Source organism: Geospiza fortis, unplaced genomic scaffold (assembly GCF_000277835.1).
Source record: "Geospiza fortis unplaced genomic scaffold, GeoFor_1.0 scaffold182, whole genome shotgun sequence".
In the NCBI taxonomy this organism is placed as follows: domain Eukaryota; kingdom Metazoa; phylum Chordata; class Aves; order Passeriformes; family Thraupidae; genus Geospiza; species Geospiza fortis.
The window spans coordinates 754,971-776,450 of NW_005054367.1; the positions used below are offsets into that span (position 1 = coordinate 754,971).

At 43.5% G+C, this 21,480-nt stretch overlaps 1 protein-coding gene across 1 annotated transcript in view; it reads left to right on the top strand.

The window, feature by feature from the left end:
* Window positions 1-21,480, top strand: part of CRHR2 (corticotropin releasing hormone receptor 2) — a 108,726-nt gene that overhangs the window by 74,590 nt on the left and 12,656 nt on the right. Inside the window, 3 exon segments of the mRNA XM_005424328.2 lie at window positions 9,366-9,451; window positions 12,334-12,469; window positions 14,940-14,981. Of these exon segments, the coding sequence (XP_005424385.1) occupies window positions 9,366-9,451; window positions 12,334-12,469; window positions 14,940-14,981 (264 nt within the window).

Genomic DNA, 21,480 nt, shown 5'->3' on the forward strand with positions numbered 1-21,480 from the left:
CTTTCAGTCACTGCTCACGAGTTGGAGTTGAATTAATGAGGAATCGACGTGGAGCTGCAGCTCTGTTTTGTGAAAGAACAAACAGGACAGGGCACAGGCCTGATGGGACAAGGGGGAATGGCTTGGAGATGATGGAGAGTAGATTGAGATGGGATATTAGGATGAAATTCTCTGCTGTGAGGGTGGTGAGGCCCTGGCACAGGGTGCCCAGAGAAGCTGTGGCTGTCCCTGGATCCCTGGGAGTGTCCAAGGCCAGGCTGGATGGGGCTTGGATCACCCTGGGATGGTGGGAGGTGTCCCTGCCCATGGCAGGGGGTAGAACAGGATGGGCCTTAAAGTCCCCTCCATACCAAACCATTCTATGACAACTCTGTGGGACAACTATCCCAGGCCTCTGCTGGAAGAATAAAGAACACGAATGTTACAAGAAGAAATTGGTGTTATTTCCAAAAGAGGACCAACACTAAAAGCACAAATTCTAAATACTCTATGAAATTACAGATCCTGTGTACCTGGGAAAGTTAAAATTGCCTTCACCCAGCTGAGTGAAGAGGCAAGAGCTCAGTGTCCAGCTGAGGTGAGCTTTGGTTACTCCTTGGACACATCTTGGTGCATTCCAGAAGCATCATTGCACCAACCAGTGGCAATAGGATTGGAGTGCTGAATATTCTTAGAGGGATAAAACTTCCTTCTAAAGATGCAATTCTGTTGAAATATTATTTTTAAAGATTTTTTTGTGTGTGTCAACAATTATTTCCACTGGTTTTGATTTCTCATTTTCTCACCTCTGTGCATTGAGCTGTTGCAGCACAGGATGGTGTAACACAAGGATCAGGTCGTGCAGGAGCTCTAAGCCTCACTGGGAAATAAAGATTGGCCACACAAAGGCCTTTGATCATGGTGGCAGCCCTCAAGTCCATCTCCAGATCACATTATTGTGTTGTATCTTGGGTACAAAACCTTGAATGAAGCAGTGGAGTTGTTTCATTGATTGATTGATTGATTGATTGATTGATTTTCTACTTGTCTGTGTAGAAGGAGCTCAGAGATTGAGCTGAAAACAGGGAAACTATTTTAGAGAAAATTGCAGAAAAAAAAGGAAACTGAATATAAGTGCTGATTCTGTATATTGGGCAAGAAGCCTGTATTTTTATTGACAAAACATCTGAGGGAGAAAATTTAGGTAATGATCTTTTATTTTTTTTAGTTTCATTTCTGAATGGATTTTGACTTTTACATATCCCACAAGAGAACTAATAATTGAGCACATTGGATGCTTTGAAATTTAACTTCTCGTAGCACTGGAAAGACACACTCTATTAGATATTTTCTCTTCAGTTGAGCACATTGGGGTTTTTTAATTCTTTTCTCAGAATCACAGAACCAAGTTATAATCACTGAAGCTAAAGAAGAGGCAAAGGGTTGGGAAAAAAAACCAGGGAAGTGAATTCCTTAATAAAATCAGTGAATCCTCCTGATTTTATTAAGGAAAACACATTTCTTGTGTTCACTTTGAGGTGTAAAACTGCCAAAGAACTGTTGAACCACAAAAACAGAGCAGGGTCAGAGGAGAAGTCTCAGAGAAGAGGCACCAGAGGCACCTGAGCTGCTTTTTCCCTCAGTGACTTCTGCTGTGAGCTCACCCCAGCTATGAACTGCTCTGCAATATTTCTCAGAGTTAAAACTGTATAAATTCATAATTTTTCAAACAGGCAGATCAAATTTTTTTTCCCCCAAAAACCTTTCATTCAGCTTTAATAGATTTTTTTCCCTCTTGTGCTTAAGAACTGAAGAGTTTTGCAGCCTCTGGGGGTTTTTGTGTCTGGTTGAAAATAATTCACTACAACCAGTTAGCTGCTGCAGTGAGTGGGTGTATGAGGTGGGGGAGGCCCTGGGGTTCACTTCTGCCTCTTCCTTCATCATTTATTTAATTTTGAATAAGTTAGAGTGCTGCTCAAAGCTCAGCATCCCCAGCTATGAAGCCACTTTAATGATTATCTATTTTAAAATTATCTATTTAAAAATTATCCTCCCTTGCTCTGAGATTCCTGGATGACAAGTAGAGGAGTTAAGGATCTTTATTTCAGTGTGGGATTTTGCTCAGGAGAGAAAACCACAGATAGCCAAGAGGTCTTTATGATGTGCTGCTCATTAAAGATGCAGCATTTTTGTGGTGGAAAGATCAAAGCTGGCCCCAGTAATCAAGGTGTGACCACACAAATGGATTTTTACTTCAGCACCCTCTTGCCTGGATTTTTCTTTCTCAGTAATTCCAGGTGGGTTTGTTTCCTTTCTTCTGCTGGGAGCTGAGATGAGGTTTTCAGGGAGCCAGTGAGTGTAATTCCAGCATTTCTTTTGTGAATGAAAACTCCCAAAGCTCATAACCCTCCATGGAAAGCTGAGATTGTTTTGTCTCCCCCGTGGTGTTACCTTCCCATCAGGTGATTTCCTGTGCCAGCTTATTCCCTGATCACTCAGTCCCTGGACAGCTCTTTGCAATCAGTCTTGATTTTTGCTGCTCTGAGCAGTTTGGTGCCACTAAAAATCCGTCAGCCTGTTCTTCAGTCTCTTTTACAGGTCGCTGAGATTGGTGTGGAACAGCACAGATCTGCTGCTAGCCTCTTTCCATTGAGAAATCAGAATAATATATGTGTATATATCCATATATATATGTATTCCTGCCCTTTTTTCCTGGTGTTGTTATGCAGAGTGCTCTTCCCTTCAGGCCATCAACAGCCAAATCTCTCTGGGAACTTCTGGAGTGTGGAATTTGAATTCCTTTCAGAGGATATATGTATATATATATATGTATTCCTGCCCTTTTTCCTTGTGTTCTTATGCACAGTGCTCTTCACTTCAAGCCTGCAACAGCCAAATTTCTCTGGGACCCTCTGGAGTTTGGAATTTGAATTCCTTTCAGAGGATTGTCCACTGGATCTCCCTTGTTCTCTAATTGACTCATTCAGAGGACTTCCCAAGCCACATCACTCTTCCCTTCACACCTTGTTTCTCTTCTTTACAAAGAATTTGTCCAGACCAGCTTCAGGTTATGGGAAATATCAGTATCTCAATGCAGCAACCACTGGCTGATGATCTCGAAGGACTTGACAGGAAAAAAAATCAGTGAATACCTGAGTTAGTTCAGTTTTTCAGAACCAAGGCTGTGGAAAGACAGGGTGTTTTTAAAGTTTGTCACATCAGAGAGTGGAGGTGCTTAAGCTTATCAACAAAATCAGCTGATTTATTGACAAAAAGGAACTTTTCATAAGTGAGACTTATCCTTCCACCATCCCAGGCTGCTCCAAGCCCTGTCCAGCCTGGCCTTGGGCACTTCCAGGGATCCAGGGGCAGCACAGCTGCTCTGGGCACCTGTGCCAGGGCCTGCCCACCCTCACAGGGAACAATTTCCTCCTAATATCCAATCTAAACCAACTCTATTTCAATTTGAAACCCTTCCCCCTTGTCCTGTCACTGCCTTCAGTTATTTTGATCTGTCACGCTCCACTTCAGACACCACAGTCCCACATTGCTGAAGTTTTTCTGATCTTCTAAAGAAATCAAAGTTTTCTCACTCACTGTTTTATGTAAAGAATTATCTCACCTGTGTATGTAGCTCTGTACATTTCAGTTATGGGGTTTATTTGGCTGAAAAGCATTCCCTAGTCCTGTGTACCATCCTCCTTGCTGATACAATTGCTTCTCTGAATATTTTCTTGGTTTCTACTGACTCTCTTCACACTTCTGTTTCCACTTCTGCATTGTTCTGTTCAGAGACTGAGATTTTATTATTACTATTGATATATTTTTTTCATTTCCCCTTCTCCTTCCTATCTGAATGGCTTACGTTTTTTCTCAAACACTGATCAAATTAGTTTTCCTATTGATTTTTTTAAATCTCTTTTCTCTAAAGATGAGCAGTTCCTCCACTGCTGCAGCTTTGCAGTTCATGACCTGTTGACATCCTTGAGTTCTTCTTGCAGGACTTTTATCATCATTTCTGCTGTTCTGCATGCAGGTTGTGCTTGCTGCACAGAGCACAAAGATAATGTGCTGGTTTGATTACAGCCCAGAATTTATCTCCAGTTTTGCCACCATTGCTATTATTGACTTTTTGCTATTCATATTTTGTAGCTGTGGAGTCAGTAAGTCCCAGCAAGGTGTCCAATACCCTGTACCTTCTACAAATTTCCTGAAATTTCTACTTCTGTTTGTGTAATGTTCATTCTTCTTAATCACATTAAGATTTTTTAAATCAAATAAGGATTTCTTAATCAAATAAGGATTTCAGGAATCCTTATTCCTGATTGTGCATAAAAGTGTTTTCCAGCCCTTTGCCCAGAGGACTCATTGTGGTGCCTGTGACCTTTGAAAAGGAAACTTTTGTGATAAAAAGCTCTGTCTGAGGATCAGGTCAGGCCAGCATGGTAGAACAATTAAAACAAAGCATTAATTAACGGGCAGAGTGCTCATCTGAGGTCAGGGTGGCAGCATCCAGAGCTCTCACTCAAAGGACTGCTCTGATCCCAATTTGGGTTGCTTAACCCTGAGGTGATTTTACAGCACTGCATAAAAATATGAAATCTAAATAGAATCATTTTTATGGTTCCTGGGAGTGAAGAGGAACAAACATTCTAGGAAGCAGAGGAGCACAGGCTTTCTATGAAGCATGGAATACAAAACCCAGCAGAAAATGAGCAAAATAAAAGCCAGTTGTCCATTAAATTCTCAAAAGAAAGAGCAGAGCTTAATGACCTCCCTTTTAAACTCCTGGGCTTGGGGAAAACTGCAGAGAAGCCCTCAGCATTGCCTCTTTTGAGCACTTTGGCTATTTCATCTTGATAAGGGAGATAAATTTCCTCTCAACTGGAGTTTGCTTTTTATGAGAGAAAAATTTTACCACCAAAATCATTTACTGAAAAGTTTCTTTTGGTTAAGAAGAGTTTCTGGGCTCGTGTGTTCAGGTTATGATAGAACAGTGCCAAAACAGATGGCTCAAATGCTTTCTGGATCACTGGCTTGTAACTCCATTTTGGGGGTCTGAATTTTCATCTCAATTTAGAAATGGGAAGACTAAACTTCTGGCAAGAAATGAAAACTTTTTTCTTTCCCATCTGTACTTGGAGAGGGTCTTATTCCAGCAATAATGATATTCTTAGCATAAATAAAGGAGAAGAAGAAACAAGCCATTTTGTTCTATCTTCAAGACTTTGCTTTTGGATTCATTTTATCTACCAGTAAATGTCAAGGTAAAAATCCTTAGTTGTGTTTTCCATTAGGAAGCAGAAAACATGGATAAACAGAAATGAATGAAAATAGAAAATGAGCCTAAAGAGAAATAAAAAGGATGCACTGCCTTTCATCATTACGTCTCTTAAATGACCTTTCCTGGGTCTCCATTGATGGAACTGATGTGTGGGTTTTGTTAGAGCTGCCCAGCCCTGAGGAATTAATCTGTTGACACAGAGCTCCCATAATAACAAAGAAGTCCTTGACAAATGATTGTGTACTTTGGTTAATACAGCACTTAGGCTCTTTCCTAGGAAAACTCCCTTTGCAGTGGCGTGAGATCCTTCTGCCCCTGAAACACTGTGATCCAGCTGAGGAACAAAGAGCAGAGCCTTCATCTGCTGTGCTGTAAATCAGGCTCACTCTGGTAGCCACTAGAACTGGATGGATTCTGTCCAGCTGAGAAAACAGCTCCATTTTCATGTCCCAGCCTTCAGCCCTTGCAGGGTGTGTGCAGCAGCCTCTTCCCTGCTTGATCATGTCCCCTCTCCTGAGCAAACTGCCCCCATCATCCCCATGAGCTTGGCCCAGCAAGGACAAACAGACAATTAAAACCCCATCTGATTATGCACTGAAAATTGATCTTCAGATCAATTCAGAAATAGTTAAAATAGTTTCTTCAGAGCTGAGTGCTGCTAAAAGACCCTACTGAGCCAGTTTCTTTCTGAAATAGAGTCCAGAGTGCCTTTCTGAAAAGGCATCAGAGTGAGTTGTTGGGTTTTATTTTTTGTTTTTTGAAGAAATCATTAAAAGTGAACACACTGAAATGTGTTTCTAGAAGGGAAAACCAAAAATAAGCATTTTGCTGTGACCACATTTTCATCTTCTCCCTTGGATTTTTTGCTTGCTAAGATCTGCATTGTAGGGGTGACCCTATCCAAGTCTCAAAGATCTCTCAGAGAAACCTTAATAGAGACAAAATGATGGTGCCTCAAAACATTTTTAAGCTTCCATAGACTGTAATGTCTCAGAACCTCATTGACACAACCCCATTCACTTCATTGAAGCTCACATGGGATAACCTGAAGATCAGTGGAAGATTTGTGTGGGCAGCTGCTTCAAGTCCAAGCCCTAATAGTCCAAAACCACTCATTTAAAATATGTCAAATGAACAACTGTTGAAAGTTTCCATTTCTTTGCAGTGAATACAAATAGATCTTGGGATAACCAACTGCTTCATCTGACAAGCAATGATGCCAGTCCAACTCAGTTCCTTATGCTCTTGCTCTTCTAATCCTCACTCTGGGGTGGAATTGATTTATAGCCAAGGCCAAGTCACTTGGCTTTTTTCTCTTAGATACTAAATCCAGAATGGGGAAGAATCAGTTATTCCTTTGCCTGGAGAAACTGTGGGATGAAGCCAGCAGCAGGAGCTGTGTGTGTAACAGAGCTGTATATATGTCCTGTCCTGCTGCAGCAGCAGCTGGGCAGAGAAACTTAGGAGAAAGTGGAAAACTGTAGGGAGATAGAATATAAGAAAATAAAGATATTGTGGAAAGTAATCTCGCCCATAAGGAGTTGCAGCTGGGCCAGTTATCAAAGATTAGGAGCAGGCCTGACTTTAACAGGCCACAGCTGTAAGCAATGAGACAAAGATGCTATAAAAGAGTGAGGTGGCTGGTTGAGAAGGGAATTGGAGTCACTTGGCTGCTTTGTGAAGGAGTCAGTGCTCTGAGGAGTTGCCTACGAGAAACACCAAGAAGGTCTGAAACTTTTGGGATAAGGAGACAAGAGTATGGAACCCCTGCAATAAGATGACAACAGAAAGCCAAGCCTTGAAGGAGCTTCACACATTCTAAAGGAGATTCTAAAGGCAGAGGAGCTGTGAATTACTTTTCTAAGCTCCTTTTATGCACTGAAAAGGCCAGAGGATTCTCCTGACTCCTGCATCCAAGCCATCACCTCTTGGGCACACACACAAGACCCATTTTTCCAGCACCTTCCCTCCAGCTCAGGATACTCTCCTACCACCTGTCCCATTCACCAGCCTTTAAAAAAAAACAGTTCTCTGGTTTGCAGATAAAGGCAGACTGGTAAAAGACTACAACAATGATGGAAGAAGCAGAGTGAAAGTCACTCTGAATTTCAGATGAGGTTACTCAGGAGGAGGACTCAGTTTGAGTGGCCAATGCTGCTGTTACCCTCTCCTAAAAAATGGACTTAGAAATTATGTCCTGGCAGGGTTTCTCAGATACCTGGGCAGTTTTTTAAAAGCCAGCACTGAGGAATCTGCCTTCCTGGTGCTCCTATGGAGAGGTGAGATCTTTACCAGCTTTGTGTCACATGTGCCAGTGCCACTCACAGGCTTTGGGGGTGCCTCAGGTGCTGCTCTGCTCTGGGCTTGGGCAGCTGAACTGGGAGAATTAAAACCAGACTTTTATAGAATGAGAGTTTTTCTGGTGAAAGAACTCCCAGAATTTTCAGCTAGCAATTCTTCTGGACTGATGAATCACGCCTCTGCAAATGAATTTCACAAAAGGCCAGAATCCCTCATTTTCTGATGCAGGCTGTGGCAATTTGAATTTCCAGCTCAGATGGCAGGATGCTGTCACATTGAAGCAGGACTCATGAAACTAGAAATGCCTTCTTCAGCCCAGTTCATCACTATAATGCCTTGTGATCAGTCCCACTGATATCTGGAATTTTCTCTTACCTTGGAGTCTGTAATTCAGTCTGGCACTTTTCATTACAATTGCAAAACTGGCACATTTTGGATTGGTGCCTTTTTTGCATCCTTGATAGAAATAAGCCAAGCATGGCTCTGAGCTGATAGAGGACCTCAAGATTCAGCAGCAGAACTGCAGAGAGGGAAGTTTTCATTCTGTGGGTGAAGGTCACCTCCATTCACCTTCTGCTGGGCAGAGTCTGCCTGAACATCTCTCTTTGTGTTCCTGAAGGAACCAGTGCGAGGAGTTTAAGATTCAACTCAAACCACAGATAAGGAGCTGCTTTTGTCTCTGATAAATAAAGCATGAACCAGTATCAAGCTCTTAATATGACAAAAAACAAATCTGAGAAGAACAAACACACAGGCTGCCGTGCTTTGTTTACTTCTCGTACTCCCCAGGGCCCTGCTCTGCTGAGGAAATCATTTCCAAAAACGCCGTGTTAACTCCTAGAACAGCATTTTTGTATCTCACGTAGGGTGTTTACACAATTCCCACTGCTGCCGGTCTCCCAGAGTCTGCTCAGGTGTTTTAGTGCTCCATTTGTTCTGAGCCATGGAGCAGGAGCCACAGGGAATGCTCTGATGGATGCCAAGATATGTAAACACTGAAATACCCCCCATAGCATGGGGGAAGAAGGAGCATATTTTGAGAACACCTTTCAGTTGGCAGCTCAGCTGGGTGTTTGTAAATATTCAGGTGTCAATCACAGAATTGTTCCATTTAGGGGCTGAAAAATGCCAGGAGCCCCTGGGATTGTGTGTGAGGTAAATATTTTCTCCCAAGCTGTGCTGGGACCTCAGCAGTTGTGTAGTTCTGACAGCTTTGGGACAGACCCATGTAAGCTGCCCTGCTTGATGCTCTGAAAGCAACTCCAAACCTGCTCCTAAGAGCCAAGCCCTTCCACTGATCACAGTCTAAAAATCAATCTTCTCTTCAGTTGGTTGGGTCTTTAATCTTCTGTTTGCACTATGCGAGAAAGTTGCCAGCACATGCTACAACAGTAATTAGAGCAAATATCAATTCTCAGTGAGGAGGCTGCAGCACAAACAATAATTAACCAGCTCAACAGATTGAAAAGGGGAGTGGCAAATCCATCAATCCCACCTTTAGTTCCTGATTGCGCCCAGAAAAGGAGAAAAGGCAGTAAAAATAGGCTCCTTGTTAGGGTAATAATGATGTACTCCATTTTCACTGCTGTTTTGGAAGCATTAAGAGTGTTGGATGTTTGCTGTATCATCTGGTGTTTCTAGTAAACTTCTGAGTCTGTTGCAATCAGTGGTAAAGCCAAAAGGCTGTTTTCAGTAAGATTGAAACTATAAAATGTTCTTTTTAAGGTGTATCACATCCTGTAAGCAATTATTTTACTGACTGGTTGCATTTTTTTATTCCTCTCTCTCCCTTCCTTTCCAGATCAATTTTGTATTTCTATTTAACATAGTTAGGATTTTAATGACAAAGCTGAGAGCTTCAACCACTTCAGAAACAATCCAGTACAGGTAAGTCAGCTTGTGATTTCTGGTGCTAACAAAGCTCTGCCTTGATTGTCCTGTCCTTGTCCCATCTGTGTCTTTCCAGACGCCACTGTTGGTGGAGCTCATAAATTAGGCCCACAGTATTTATGTGTGCAGGCTCTCCAGAAAAGCCTGTCTGCATTTTTTTTGTCCACTCCATTTCACTTCAGGCACCAACACACATAGAATCCCCTCCTCTCCGTGAAATCTGAAGGATTTGGTCTCATGTGAGGACAGATTTACCCATTTCTGTGTGTACACAAGTGTTTGTAGAGTAAGTGCTGCATCCAGCTCTGGGCTCTCCAGCACAGGAGGGACCTGGAGCTGCTGGAGCCAGTCCGGAGGAGGCATCAGAATGATCCCAGGGATGGAGCAGCTCTGCTGTGGGAAGAGGACGGGGGAGTCGGGATTGTTCAGCCCGGAAAAGGCTTTGGGGTGACAATTTTGGCCTGAAGGGAGCCTGCAACAGGGTGGAGAGAGACCATTGACGAGGGTCTGGAGTGACAGGACAAGGGGGAATGGCTTCAAACTGACAGAGAGCAGGTCTGGATGGATGTTGGGAAGAAATTCTCTCCTGTCAGGGTGGTGATGCCCTGGCACAGGGTGCCCAGAGCAGCTGGGGCTGCCCCTGGATCCCTGGAAGTGGCCAAGGCCAGGTTGGACAGGGCTTGGAGCAGCCTGGGATGGTGGAACGTGTCCCTGCCATGGACAGGGGCTGGAACTGGATGATCTTTAACCTTCCAACCCAAACCATCCTGGAATTCTGTGATTAGTGAGTGCATACAGTGAGTGCATTTAATGTTCCATTTAAAATGTAGGGGAGGGAAATGAGGGGTGATTGTGCCCCTTCCTTCCAGCTGCTGCCAGAATTAGTGTAACCACTCAGTGGCTTGTATCACAGAACTGATCCTCAGCTAATCAGTGCCTTCATTTGGGTTTGGCTTCTCAGGGAAATCAGTTCCCACACCCAGCAGCACCCCACAAGCACTGGGATGGCAGAAAGGAAAAGGCAGGAGGGAAGGTGGCTTGGCCCCCTCAGGCACCTGTGTGGGCTTACATCATCCTTAACAGCCTAAAAGCAAATTCTCAGATGCCAGGAGATGCTGAGTGCCCTCCTCTTGTCATCTGCAGCATCTTGGAAGGTATTTGGAGGACTTAGGGACTAGCAGGTCCTTGCAGTAGGAAATGGCACAGGGTTTGTGGAGCGAGATCAGTCACTCTAACTCATTTCTGGATAAAACCTCAGCATATCAAGCTGAGTTGCATCTGGATGTCCTCAAATCAGGCTGCACTTTGGAGGCAGTTTTGCTGCAGTAATGGGTTTTGTTGGTTTGCCTGATTCCTTCCTTTTGCTCCTGTCAGGGTTTTGTTAGTGGAGTTCATGCAGTGGTCTGAAGTTCAGGTCCTTCTCTGCACATTTCCTGAGAAATGAAGGAAGAAACACCCCTTTTTCTTGCTCAAACCTCATGCCACAAAACTAAAACTGGCCTGAAAAAGCCCTGATTCAAACCTCGGTACATTTTTATCCCTTCTGCAGCTTGCAGGGAGGCACTAGAGACATTAGAGTGAATCAATCTACAGCAGCTGCCATTGTTCCTGAACAGTTGACAATGATCTTACCCTTGCAGGCTCTCTGAGGGAATTGTCTTTTCCACAGCCTAGATGGAAACCTTTAGAATTCCAGCAAAGCCTTGATGCTCAGAGGCAGAGCAGTGCAGCCCTTTGCTAAGCAGATATTAAATAGTGTGGCAGCTGGTTCCTTAAGGCTGTCACTTCATCCTGACACTGGTTTTCTGCTCCCCTGCCTGTCTTTATCTACCTGTTATGGCATTATCCAGGGATTTACACAGACTTACCCAAATTTCAGCCTTTGTGTTCATACCATGACATGCTGCTATCAGCTGACACCCCAAGACGCTGTTACAGCACCAATAATAAGGATTAGCCCCTAATAATTCTGTTAATCACTGATGATTATTGATGATCACTCTTTCATCACCTGCTTTGCGATTTGTGGTTCCTAAGACAGCCCTGAGCGGTCGAGTTGGGTGGGCAGATGTTGCAGAAAGTGTTTACACTGCAGACAGCATCAAATGATGGGCACAGAGTGGGTCTCAGCTGAGCTGGGCACTGATCACATCTCCCTGAAGTGTCAGAAATCACTCAGCAAACTTGCAGAGAATCCCAGGGCTTCAAGCCTCACTGGCAGGAGAGAAAGGGAAGAAGAAAGAAAGGGATAAAAATAAGGTTCCCATTCACGCCCTTGAGTGCAGAGTGTGGGAGAAGCAGCAGATTCAAAGGCTGTCCTGGGACACTTTCCCAGGTGGGCAGGACTGCTCAGGCACGGAGGGTGGCACTCCTTCCATGCTCCTCCTTTCCATGGTTGTTCTTCCCTGTGTTCATGTGGTATTTTTGGGATCCCCTGTCGTGGGGAGGAATGATGAATCTGACTCCATGTTCTTAGAAGGGTAATTTATTGTAATGTTGATGTTAATGTAAATGTTATATGTTTTATGTTATATGTTTTATGTTATGTAATACTATATTAAACTATGCTAAAGAATAGAGAAAGGATACAGACAGAAGGCTAAATGATAATAATGAAAACTTGTGACTCTTTCCAGAATCCTGACACAGCTTGACCATGATTGGTCATTAAGTTAAAACAATTCACATGAAACCAATCAAACACCCACCTGTTGGATAAACAATCTCCAAAGCAGCAAAACACAGGAGAAGCAAATGAGATTATATTGTTTTCCTTTTTCTCTGAGGCTTCTCAGCTTCCCAGAAGAATCCCAGGCAAAGAGGATTTTTCAGAAAATGTGACAGTGACAGTTCATTTGTTTTCTGTTCCCTGCCCACAGGAAGGCAGTCAAGGCCACGTTGGTTCTCCTGCCCCTGCTTGGCATCACCTACATGCTTTTCTTTGTCAACCCTGGCGAGGATGACATTTCCCAGATTGTTTTCATCTATTTCAATTCCTTCCTTCAGTCTTTTCAGGTAAGAGAGCAGGCTTGCAGCTTTATCAGCTGAAAGCTCTATCCTCTATACAGCTCTGTCCTCGCTGCTTTTCAGACATGAAACTTCAGGCAATGAAATCTGTGATAGAAATTATAGTTGCAAATTGTTGGGAAGGATGAAAGTTTGACAAGAAAGTCTCACAGATATGGATGCTTGGCAGAAAAGATTTCTGAATGTAGAGTCTGAAGAAGGAATAGAGATGGGAGCAAGTTTTGATATAGAAGAAAAGAATCGCTGAGCCAGTCTCACTGGATAACCAAGGAGGCAAAGGGTGTGTTGGTTAGAAGGGGTTTTTATGGCTTAGAGCAAAGGATAAACCATCTCAAGCAAGAAGATGTTTTTACCAAGCAGAAAGATAGCACAGGTGAACAAATCAGCAAATGTGGCAAGTACAAAAAAGGTCTCAGAATTTTCCACTGCAAGAAAACTGAAAAACAACTTCTAGCTTAAACTGTAATGTACTAACTTTTAGTGATTGGAGAACAGTAACATGAATACGGAAATTATAGTAGTTATGATACGCTATAGGTAATAGTGAAGGGATAGATTGGTTCTTCTGCATTAAGATGCTCAGCAAAGGAAAGTCTATAATGCATTGTAACCTAAACCAAAGGGTCTCCAGGCCTGCCTGCAGCTGGAGCTGACAGCTGTAGGCACAGCTCTGTCACCCACCACCCTGGACTGCTGTAACCTCTTGGATACAATAAACTGCATTTGGAAGAGCTGCCTGGAGTCCTGCATCTCTCAGCAAATAGCTCAGCTTGGTTCACACATGAATAATACATGTACAAGAAAGTCATGTGGAGTGGGAAATCCTCTCAGCTGTGGACTGGAGGGATTCATCTCCCTGAACTCAGCACTGGCTTCAGCTCCTCACATAAAATCAACAGAGAGAGAGAGAGAGAGAGAGAAGATGCTTTATTCCACCTGCCTGAGAGAGGATGGAGGGTCCCCTCCTGAGGTGCCTCTCTCTTCCCAGAGCACACACTGGGCTCACACTTGGACTCAGTGCTGCTAAACCAAAGGGAAACAGCTCCTACCTGTTGGACTTGCTGCTCTGCTCGGGTTGTAAGAGTCTCCAGACGAGTTTATGTTTACTTAATCCATCAGTCTTACCTTTAGTTCCTCATTGCACCCAGAGAAGGAGGGAAGGGAGTACAAATAAGCTCCTTGTTAGGGCAATAATGATGTGCTGTTCGGTGCAGCCAACAGCCCAATTTTTAATTAATATTAGAAGTAATGTGGTGATATTTATTTTTAAGGGATGTTAGAATTTTATTTTAACTATTTTCTCTGATTCAGAAAAAAAGACATGGTGAGTGTAAGTTTAGAGCCAGTTGGTTAAAAAGAAAGGAAGACAACAAAACATTAACCAGCTGCTTTCAGAGAAATTCCTGATATTTTCTAATGTTCAAAGATCATTTATGTTTCAAGGGATGGATCACTGAACAAGCTTTTGGTAGGAATTTCACTGGGAGGAAAGGGACAGTGTTTCAGACACACTTGAGCTGTGTTGCCCAGCCTGCTCTGAGCCATCAGCCCCATCTCCTCCCTCCCCTGGATTTACTGGAGCTCTGGCAGGGTGGAAAAGGCAGAATGGAAAGGATGGAAATTGGAATGTGGGCAATTGCCCCAACTCCATGAATCTGACACAAACCCAAAAGCAACTGAACATCCTGAAGGATCTTTAGCCACTGCTTTCTGCCCAGGTGTGTCCTGCAGCTTTACCTCCTGAAATTTGTTTAACATTGATGTTTTTCCTTCCTGTGTGCAGGAACAAGTGCTCTGATACCCAGGATATCAATACAAACATGCTGCTGGAAAATCTGGGCTTGGGTTACTGTTCTTACTGATTGCATCCCGCTAGAAATCACAGCTGAATATCCAATATAAAAAATGTTCCCTTCAACCTGACAAGGAAGCAACTTTAGCCTTTACCTGTGAAGTAATTCCACACTTTTCACTCCCTAAAATTGTGTTTTTTATCTGCTGTTGCTCAGTGTCTCAAAGAAATGTTGCATTGCTCATTAGTTCTATGAAGATGTGTGTAAGAAAGAAAGCACAGGGAGTCCCTGGTGACTGGGTAATGTCTCTGATGGTTAATGGTAATAATAATTACAGCCCTGAAATCAACATGGGCAGAATCCCACTCTCAGGAATTCCAACCTTTGCAGTCACTGCTGTCAGCAGATTGCCCAGAGCCTTTGAGCTCAGGTGAATTTAAGCAATCTGATGATGCATTTGCCCTCATGGGACCATCTAAAGCCATTTAACACCCCCTGTTTGAGTGCCTGGGGTGTCCCCCCAGAGCTGTCAGCCTTGAGGCAGCTCCTCTGAGGGGGATTGGGTGCTGTAGAGATGTTTTAGCCCAGCTGCAGGGACGATCCCCTCTGTCAGTGACAATGTTGAAATGTTTCCCTAATTATTGCCTGCTTTCTCTTCTTTCCAGGGTTTCTTTGTGTCTGTATTTTACTGCTTCTTGAATGGTGAGGTAAGTGATTCACCCCAGGGAGGTGGGATTGTTTGGGTGCCTGATTACAGAGACCTGAGATGTTTTTACAGGGGGTCCCAGTCCCATCAGTCTCTTGTAGAAGGCTCCTAATGTGCACCTGAGTTTCCTAGCCTTTGTCCCCAAAACTTTATCAACTTCAGACTGTTACCTGGGAGATCAGGGCAGAGGGAAAGAAGTTTTATCAGATTATAAATTTTCTGTTCTTCATCTTAAGACTCTTTGAAATTACTCATTAATTAAAAATATGATTTCTGGGCATAGCTTATTACTTCTGACTGTGGTTAAGGATATGCTGCAGGTGACCCATTTTTATGGTGCCATGCTGATCTGAGTGAGTTTGTCCATGTGGGTCACTATCCCTGAGTGATCAGTGCCTGTTGCATTCAGAAAACAGATTAAATCAGAATTAATATGAGGTACTGCTACTCAAGCAAATGCTTCACTAATATCCCTTAGTGTTTGACTTCCACCCTAAAGTGTGAGAGATTTAAATCTTTCCCCTGCTTACATTGTCAGTGACTCATTTACCTGCATTAAAATGTGTCATCTTTGTCCAGCTAAAATTTTAGTCTTTGCAGAAATCAAATCCATATTTCATTTTTCCTGCTGTATTGGTATAAACTTTGTTTGTGCTGCTGCTTAATTTCATTGTGGGCTATGAGAAAGAATGGGCATGGCTTTAAAGCAGCAGTATTTTATTTTAAATATTTTCATTTTACAAATTTATTTTATTTTCATTATATTTCTTCTATTTTACATTAGTTTTCTTTTGTGCTATTTTTCATTAGTATCTTTCCCTCATTAATTCTGAGGTGATGCTAACAAGAAGCAGCTCAGTTTTCTGAATTAAGCACATCCCACTTTTAAATCCTGGCAGCAGATTTCTCTGTTCTCTTTCCAACTTTCCTTCCATAAATTGTCACCATTCCATTTGCCTCTTAAAAAACAGGGAGTTTAAATCTTCCTCCAAAATACAGGTGCCTGTAGAACTGCATTGACCTCAGGCTGTGTCAGGGGAGGTTTGGGTTGGGTATCAGGGAAAGGTTCTTCCCCCAGAGGGTGCTGGGCACTGCCCAGGCTCACCGGGGAATGGGAACATTCCCAAGGCTGCCAGAGCTCAAGGAGGGTTTGGACAACACTCCCAGGGATTCACAGAATTCCCAGAATGACCAGGTTGGAAGAGACCTTCAAGGTCATCGAGTCCAACCCAGCCCCAACAGCTCAACTGAACCCTGGCACCCAGTGCCACATCCAGGCTTTGTTAAACACACCCAGGGATGGGGACTGCACCACCTCCCCGGGCAGCCATTCCAGAACTTTATCACTCTTTCTGTAAAAACTTTTTCCTGCTATCCAACCTGTATTTCCCTTGGTGCAGCTTGAGGCTGTGTGCTCTGGTTGTGTCAGTGCTGCTGGAGAAAGAGCCCAGCCCCAGCTGAGCACAGGCACCTTTCAGGAGCTGCAGAGAGTGATGGGGGCAGCCCTGAGTCTCCTTTTCTCCAGGCTGAGCACCCCCAGCTCCCTCAGGGGTTCCTCACAGGGTTTGTGTTCCCAGCCCCTCTCCAGCCTCATTGCTCCCTCTGGTTGAGCACAGTCTGGGATTTTTGGGATGTCTCTGCAGGAGTTGGACTCAATGATTCTTGTGGGTCCCTTCCAACTTGGGATATTCTGTGATCTACTTGTCATATTCATCAGGTCTGCACTGTTCAAGCAGAAGGAGAATCTTCCTGCAGATAGCAGACTTTTTTAAAGTCTTTTTTACTTTTTCCACTGGTGTCCCAGTGACCATCAGGGGCTGGAACCCAGGCCATGTGATCTCACAGCCGCTCAGGACTTTCTGTCACCCCACTTCCATTTTGTGGCACTCAGACCTGGAGCTGTTGGCTGTTCACAGCAGGTTTTCACTCTTCTGGCTGTTCTGGCATTCTTTCAGCTGTTTTTACTGGGAGAAATATCCAAACTTCCCCTCCTCTATACCATTCTGAAGCTGTCTATCCAAAGCCATGAGCCAACATCCCATCTCCTGTAGCTTTGATGAGTTCAGACATTATTGAGCCTGTCAAAGGAGGGCGATTCACCTCATGCACTTCTAGGCCTTGAGAGCAATCTGCTGGGAAATCTGGACTGATTCCAGACCTGATTTTCCGGCTGAATCACGCTGGGTGTAGGTATTTCTGAGGGAGTCAGTCCAAGGTTGAGACACCCAGCTTGGGATGTTGATTCATTTCCCTAAACTCAGATATCTGGTGCTGCTGGGGAGGCTGCAAGAGGATCTGAGGCATCCCCATGGCTCTTAGCAGCTGATGCAGGATCTGGAGAAGATTCTCATCTATTGTGTTTGCAGGGACCCCTGTGGCAGAGAGAAAAGATGAATCTGACTCCATGTTCTCAGAAGGCTAATTTATTATTTTATGATACTATATTATATTAAAGAATACTATACTAGACTATACTAAAGGATACAGAAAGGATACTTACAGAAGGCTAAAAAGATAATAATAAAAACTCATGACTCTGTCCAGAGTCGTGACACAGCTTGGCCCTGACTGGCCAAAGAGTGAAAACAACTCACAGCGGAATCCAATGAAACAATCACCTGTGGGTAAACAATCTCCACATTCCACATGTGAGCACAACACAGGAGAAGCAAATGAGATAAGAATTGTTTTCCTTTTTCTCTGAGGGTTCTCAGCTTCCCGGGAGAAAAATCCTGGGCGAAGGGATTTTTCAGAGAATGTGAATGCCACACTCATCTGACTGGGAAGTGGCAAAGCCAGGTGGGATCCAGTGGGGCTTCTCAGAGGGCTCTGTGTCGGTAATTCAAGCCAGCCAATAAAACCTTTTTGCTTTTTGAGCTTTTCATCAGCTTGGTTTCCAACAGGCACCTCCATCTGCTCACCTGAGCAGCTCCAGCCTGGGCTGGCTCTCCACTGCATGCCCAGACACCCTGCTGCCATGTGGGCACCCACAAAAGCTGAATTTGGGAGGGAAATCTTCCCTGTAGCATTTTTTCACATCTAATGTGCAACTTCCACTTGACTGACTAAACCATGGCAACTCTCTGACTGCTTCTTTGAGGTGAACCATAAGTCCAAACCTCCCAAATATTAAATATTGTCTATTTCAAAACTGTCAGAAAACTTTGGGTTTGTCTTAATGTAGTGTGAGAATGGTTTTTTGGAATATCATAAAGCTTTTACAGGATAAAATTTCCTGTTCTAGCCTCAGTTTTGCACAGCACTGAAGGAAGCAGCAGACTCAGAGAATTTTCAGAGCTTTCTGGGTGTGTAATCACATTGTCCAGAGCACAAATTTGCATTTCACAGTACACTATTTTAAAAGCTGAGCTGCTCCCAGCCAGGCATCCCTGCTAGAAGTGGTGATGAAGGCAATGCCACTCAATCCCCATGAGGTGCCAGATTTTGCTCAAAAATGGGAAAAATAACCAGTGAGGAGCAGCCTTTCAGTAGCCTGAAAGCTTCGTAGAAATCACTGAAGCCTTGTTAGTATCTCTTCAGTGAGATATCTCTTCAGTGTTCCTGGCTCTGTGGTGGATGGGTTGATAACTTGCTGTCTCAGAAGGTTTTAAATAATTCAGGTTTTCCAGTTACAGCAGAGCTGGGTTCTTTAAGTGCATGTAAAGGTCTTTATCAGCTTACTCATCCTCCCCAGTGCCAGGCTTGCTCTGGATGATGACACAAGCAAAAAAAGCCTGGAAAATCCATCAATTTAAGCTTTAATAATGCTGTGATCTCAGCTCCATCCATCCCATCCTGTGTTTGATACACATCCTGCACATCCACAAACTGCCAGTAGCTGTCTGTAGTAGAGCTCAAAAATTATGGATACCCCTCAAAAAAAACCCAAAAGTCCCTTAATAAGATCTTCAATGAGTGCTTCATGTGTGGGGGGCTTATCCCTTCACAGTTTATGTGTTTTCTTTTGCTATTAGACTAAAAGCTGCTGCATTTAGTAGAAGACAGAGGAAACACCATTGTGGGTTCCTCAGGTGTGAAAGAACGGCTGTAGGGATGTTCTACTTCCTAGAAAACCACATTAAAAACCCTGATTTGGGTTTTTTCCTGAGGCTGAGTGTGTGATTTCACTGAGTTTTCTCATCAAGAAGAAGGAGAATAGTAGGAACTAAAGGAACAGAGGTGATGTTGTTTTCAGCAGCCACTGAGGGACCCCTGCAAAATTCCTTCCCTGTCAGGGCTGGAATTGGATGCAGCCTTTGCACAGTTGTGCTGGATTTCAATGTTCTCAGAATAAGGAGAGGCTACAATTAACCCCAGTCCCTTATGAGGAGAGGAAATTGTGCAATGACTTTGTTGCTTGTGTTTTAAAGTGCACGTAGAGATTTTACGGTGAGATTTAGTAAATGTTGAGACTATTTCTCAATCTGATGTGAAAATCACTTGGTTTGGGTACAGGGAAAGCATTAATAGCAGTTACTGGAATCTGAGCAAATGGCAGAAATATTACTTAAGGCTGCACTTTGATAGAGCCACAGGAAATGGAACCATGTGTCCTGACAAACATGCATGAACTGAAAAATAAAGAGGAAAATTCTGCTGGCTCTGGTAGCTTTATGCTGTACCCCCAGTCCAGTCCCCACAATATCTGAGCAGTGCAGTTTGTGAAGCTTCAAAACCTCTGTACAACTAAAACTGGGTTTAAAAATCAAAATCAGCATCTTAGAAACACTGAGGATGTGAGAGGCTGCTCCAGAGAAGAGTTTGCCTACAGAGTTGGCAAGGGTTGGACTCAGTGATCCTAATGGATCCCTTCCAAGCTGAGATATTTTGGGATTCAGGGATTCTGTTTGTGAAGTTCCTGTCCCTTTGTCAGAGTTCTGTCTGTGAAGTTTGGAAAATGAAACAGCTGAGAGTTTTTCCTCTGTAACTTCCATTGATTTAAACAAACATACCTTGAGATCTAACCAGAAGTAACACCTTGGTAACCCCTGATACCACCATAAAATGTCCTGATTTTCAGGGATTTGGTCTCATAAATGTGGCAGCACTGGAGGGAAAAAGGGAAGCTTTAAAATTCAGTCCATGCAAAGAATTTCAAACAGTCTGATTTTATTTCCTTCATTTTTGAGTGGGCATTTGACCTGGGCATGCAGCCACCTCCCCTGCCCTCATTTCCACGGAACACAGTGCTACACACAGCTCCTGGACTGTGAAGCTGAAATAATTTCAGGCTTCTTTGGCTGCAGTGAGAGAGGCTGTCAGGCCCCTCAGCTGAAGGTAAAAAATCAGTAAATCAAAGAACCAATCTGAGATAATCAAATTCAACCATTCACCACACACTGCCAAGCCCCCACCAAACCATGTCCCCATCCACAGCTTTTGAACACTTCCAGGGATGGGCATTCCACCACTTTGTCTGTCAGCCCCTTTCAATGCCTGACCACCCTTTCAGTGAAGAAATTCTTCCAAATATCCAATCTAAACCTCCCCTGCTGCAATTTGAGGCCATTTCCTCTTGTCCTGTTGTTTCTGACGTGGGAGCAGAGCCCAATCCCCCCGACTGTCCCCTCCTGTCAGGAGCTCTGCAGAGCCACAAGGTCCCCCCTGAGCCTCCTTTTCTCCAGGCTGAGCCCCTTCCCAGCTCCCTCATCAGATTTGTGCTCCAGACCCTTCCCCAGCTCTGTTCCCTTCCCTCTTTCCAAGCCTTACAGAGAAATTATTGCAGCAAATCCACAGAGGAGAAGCAGTTTAGATTAAAAGTTTGCAGCTTTTTATGTTTTATTGCTTCTGAAAAGGTCTGAAGCTGTTTTGAATGAAGTGTGTGTGCCATGGGTGGGCACAAGGGCCGTTGGCACTTGACTCATTAATTTGTTTAGAGATTTTAGGGGAAAAAACACATTTTTTTGGACAGAGAGAAACACTAGAGGGCAAAAATATGCAAATTGCATTTGATCCAAGTGGAAAAGAGCATCTCTGGACTTCCAAGAAAATTGACAATGAGAGGTTTCTGAGAAATTGAGGTGTTATGAAAATTGGCATAATGAAAAATCTGTATGCACTTATGTTGAATGCCACTTCAGAGGAGTGAATGCAGCTTGTGAACTTCTGTTTCAATGACTGCAAAAAAAACCAAGATGCTCCTCAAAATTTTTTCAGTCAACTCACAGATCACAAGACTGAATTTCATTTCAGGTAACTCTGGATTTTAAAAAAAGGGTTTAGGGTGGAGATTTTTGGAACAAGGATAGATAGAGTTTACTAGAAGAGCATGTAGTGACAGAAAAAGGGGGAATGGCTTCAAACTGAAAGAAGGCAGGTGTCACTGACATTTCTTTTATGAAAAATCCTCTCTCAGGATTTTTCCTGCTGGAGCTGAGAAGTTTCAGCAACAAGATGTAAACCATGATTATCTGCTGCTGGGGAATGCAACAGGTGGATCTGTGATTGGTGCTGGTGTGAATGTTTTGGTTCAGTGACCAGTCACAGCAGAGCTAGCTCTC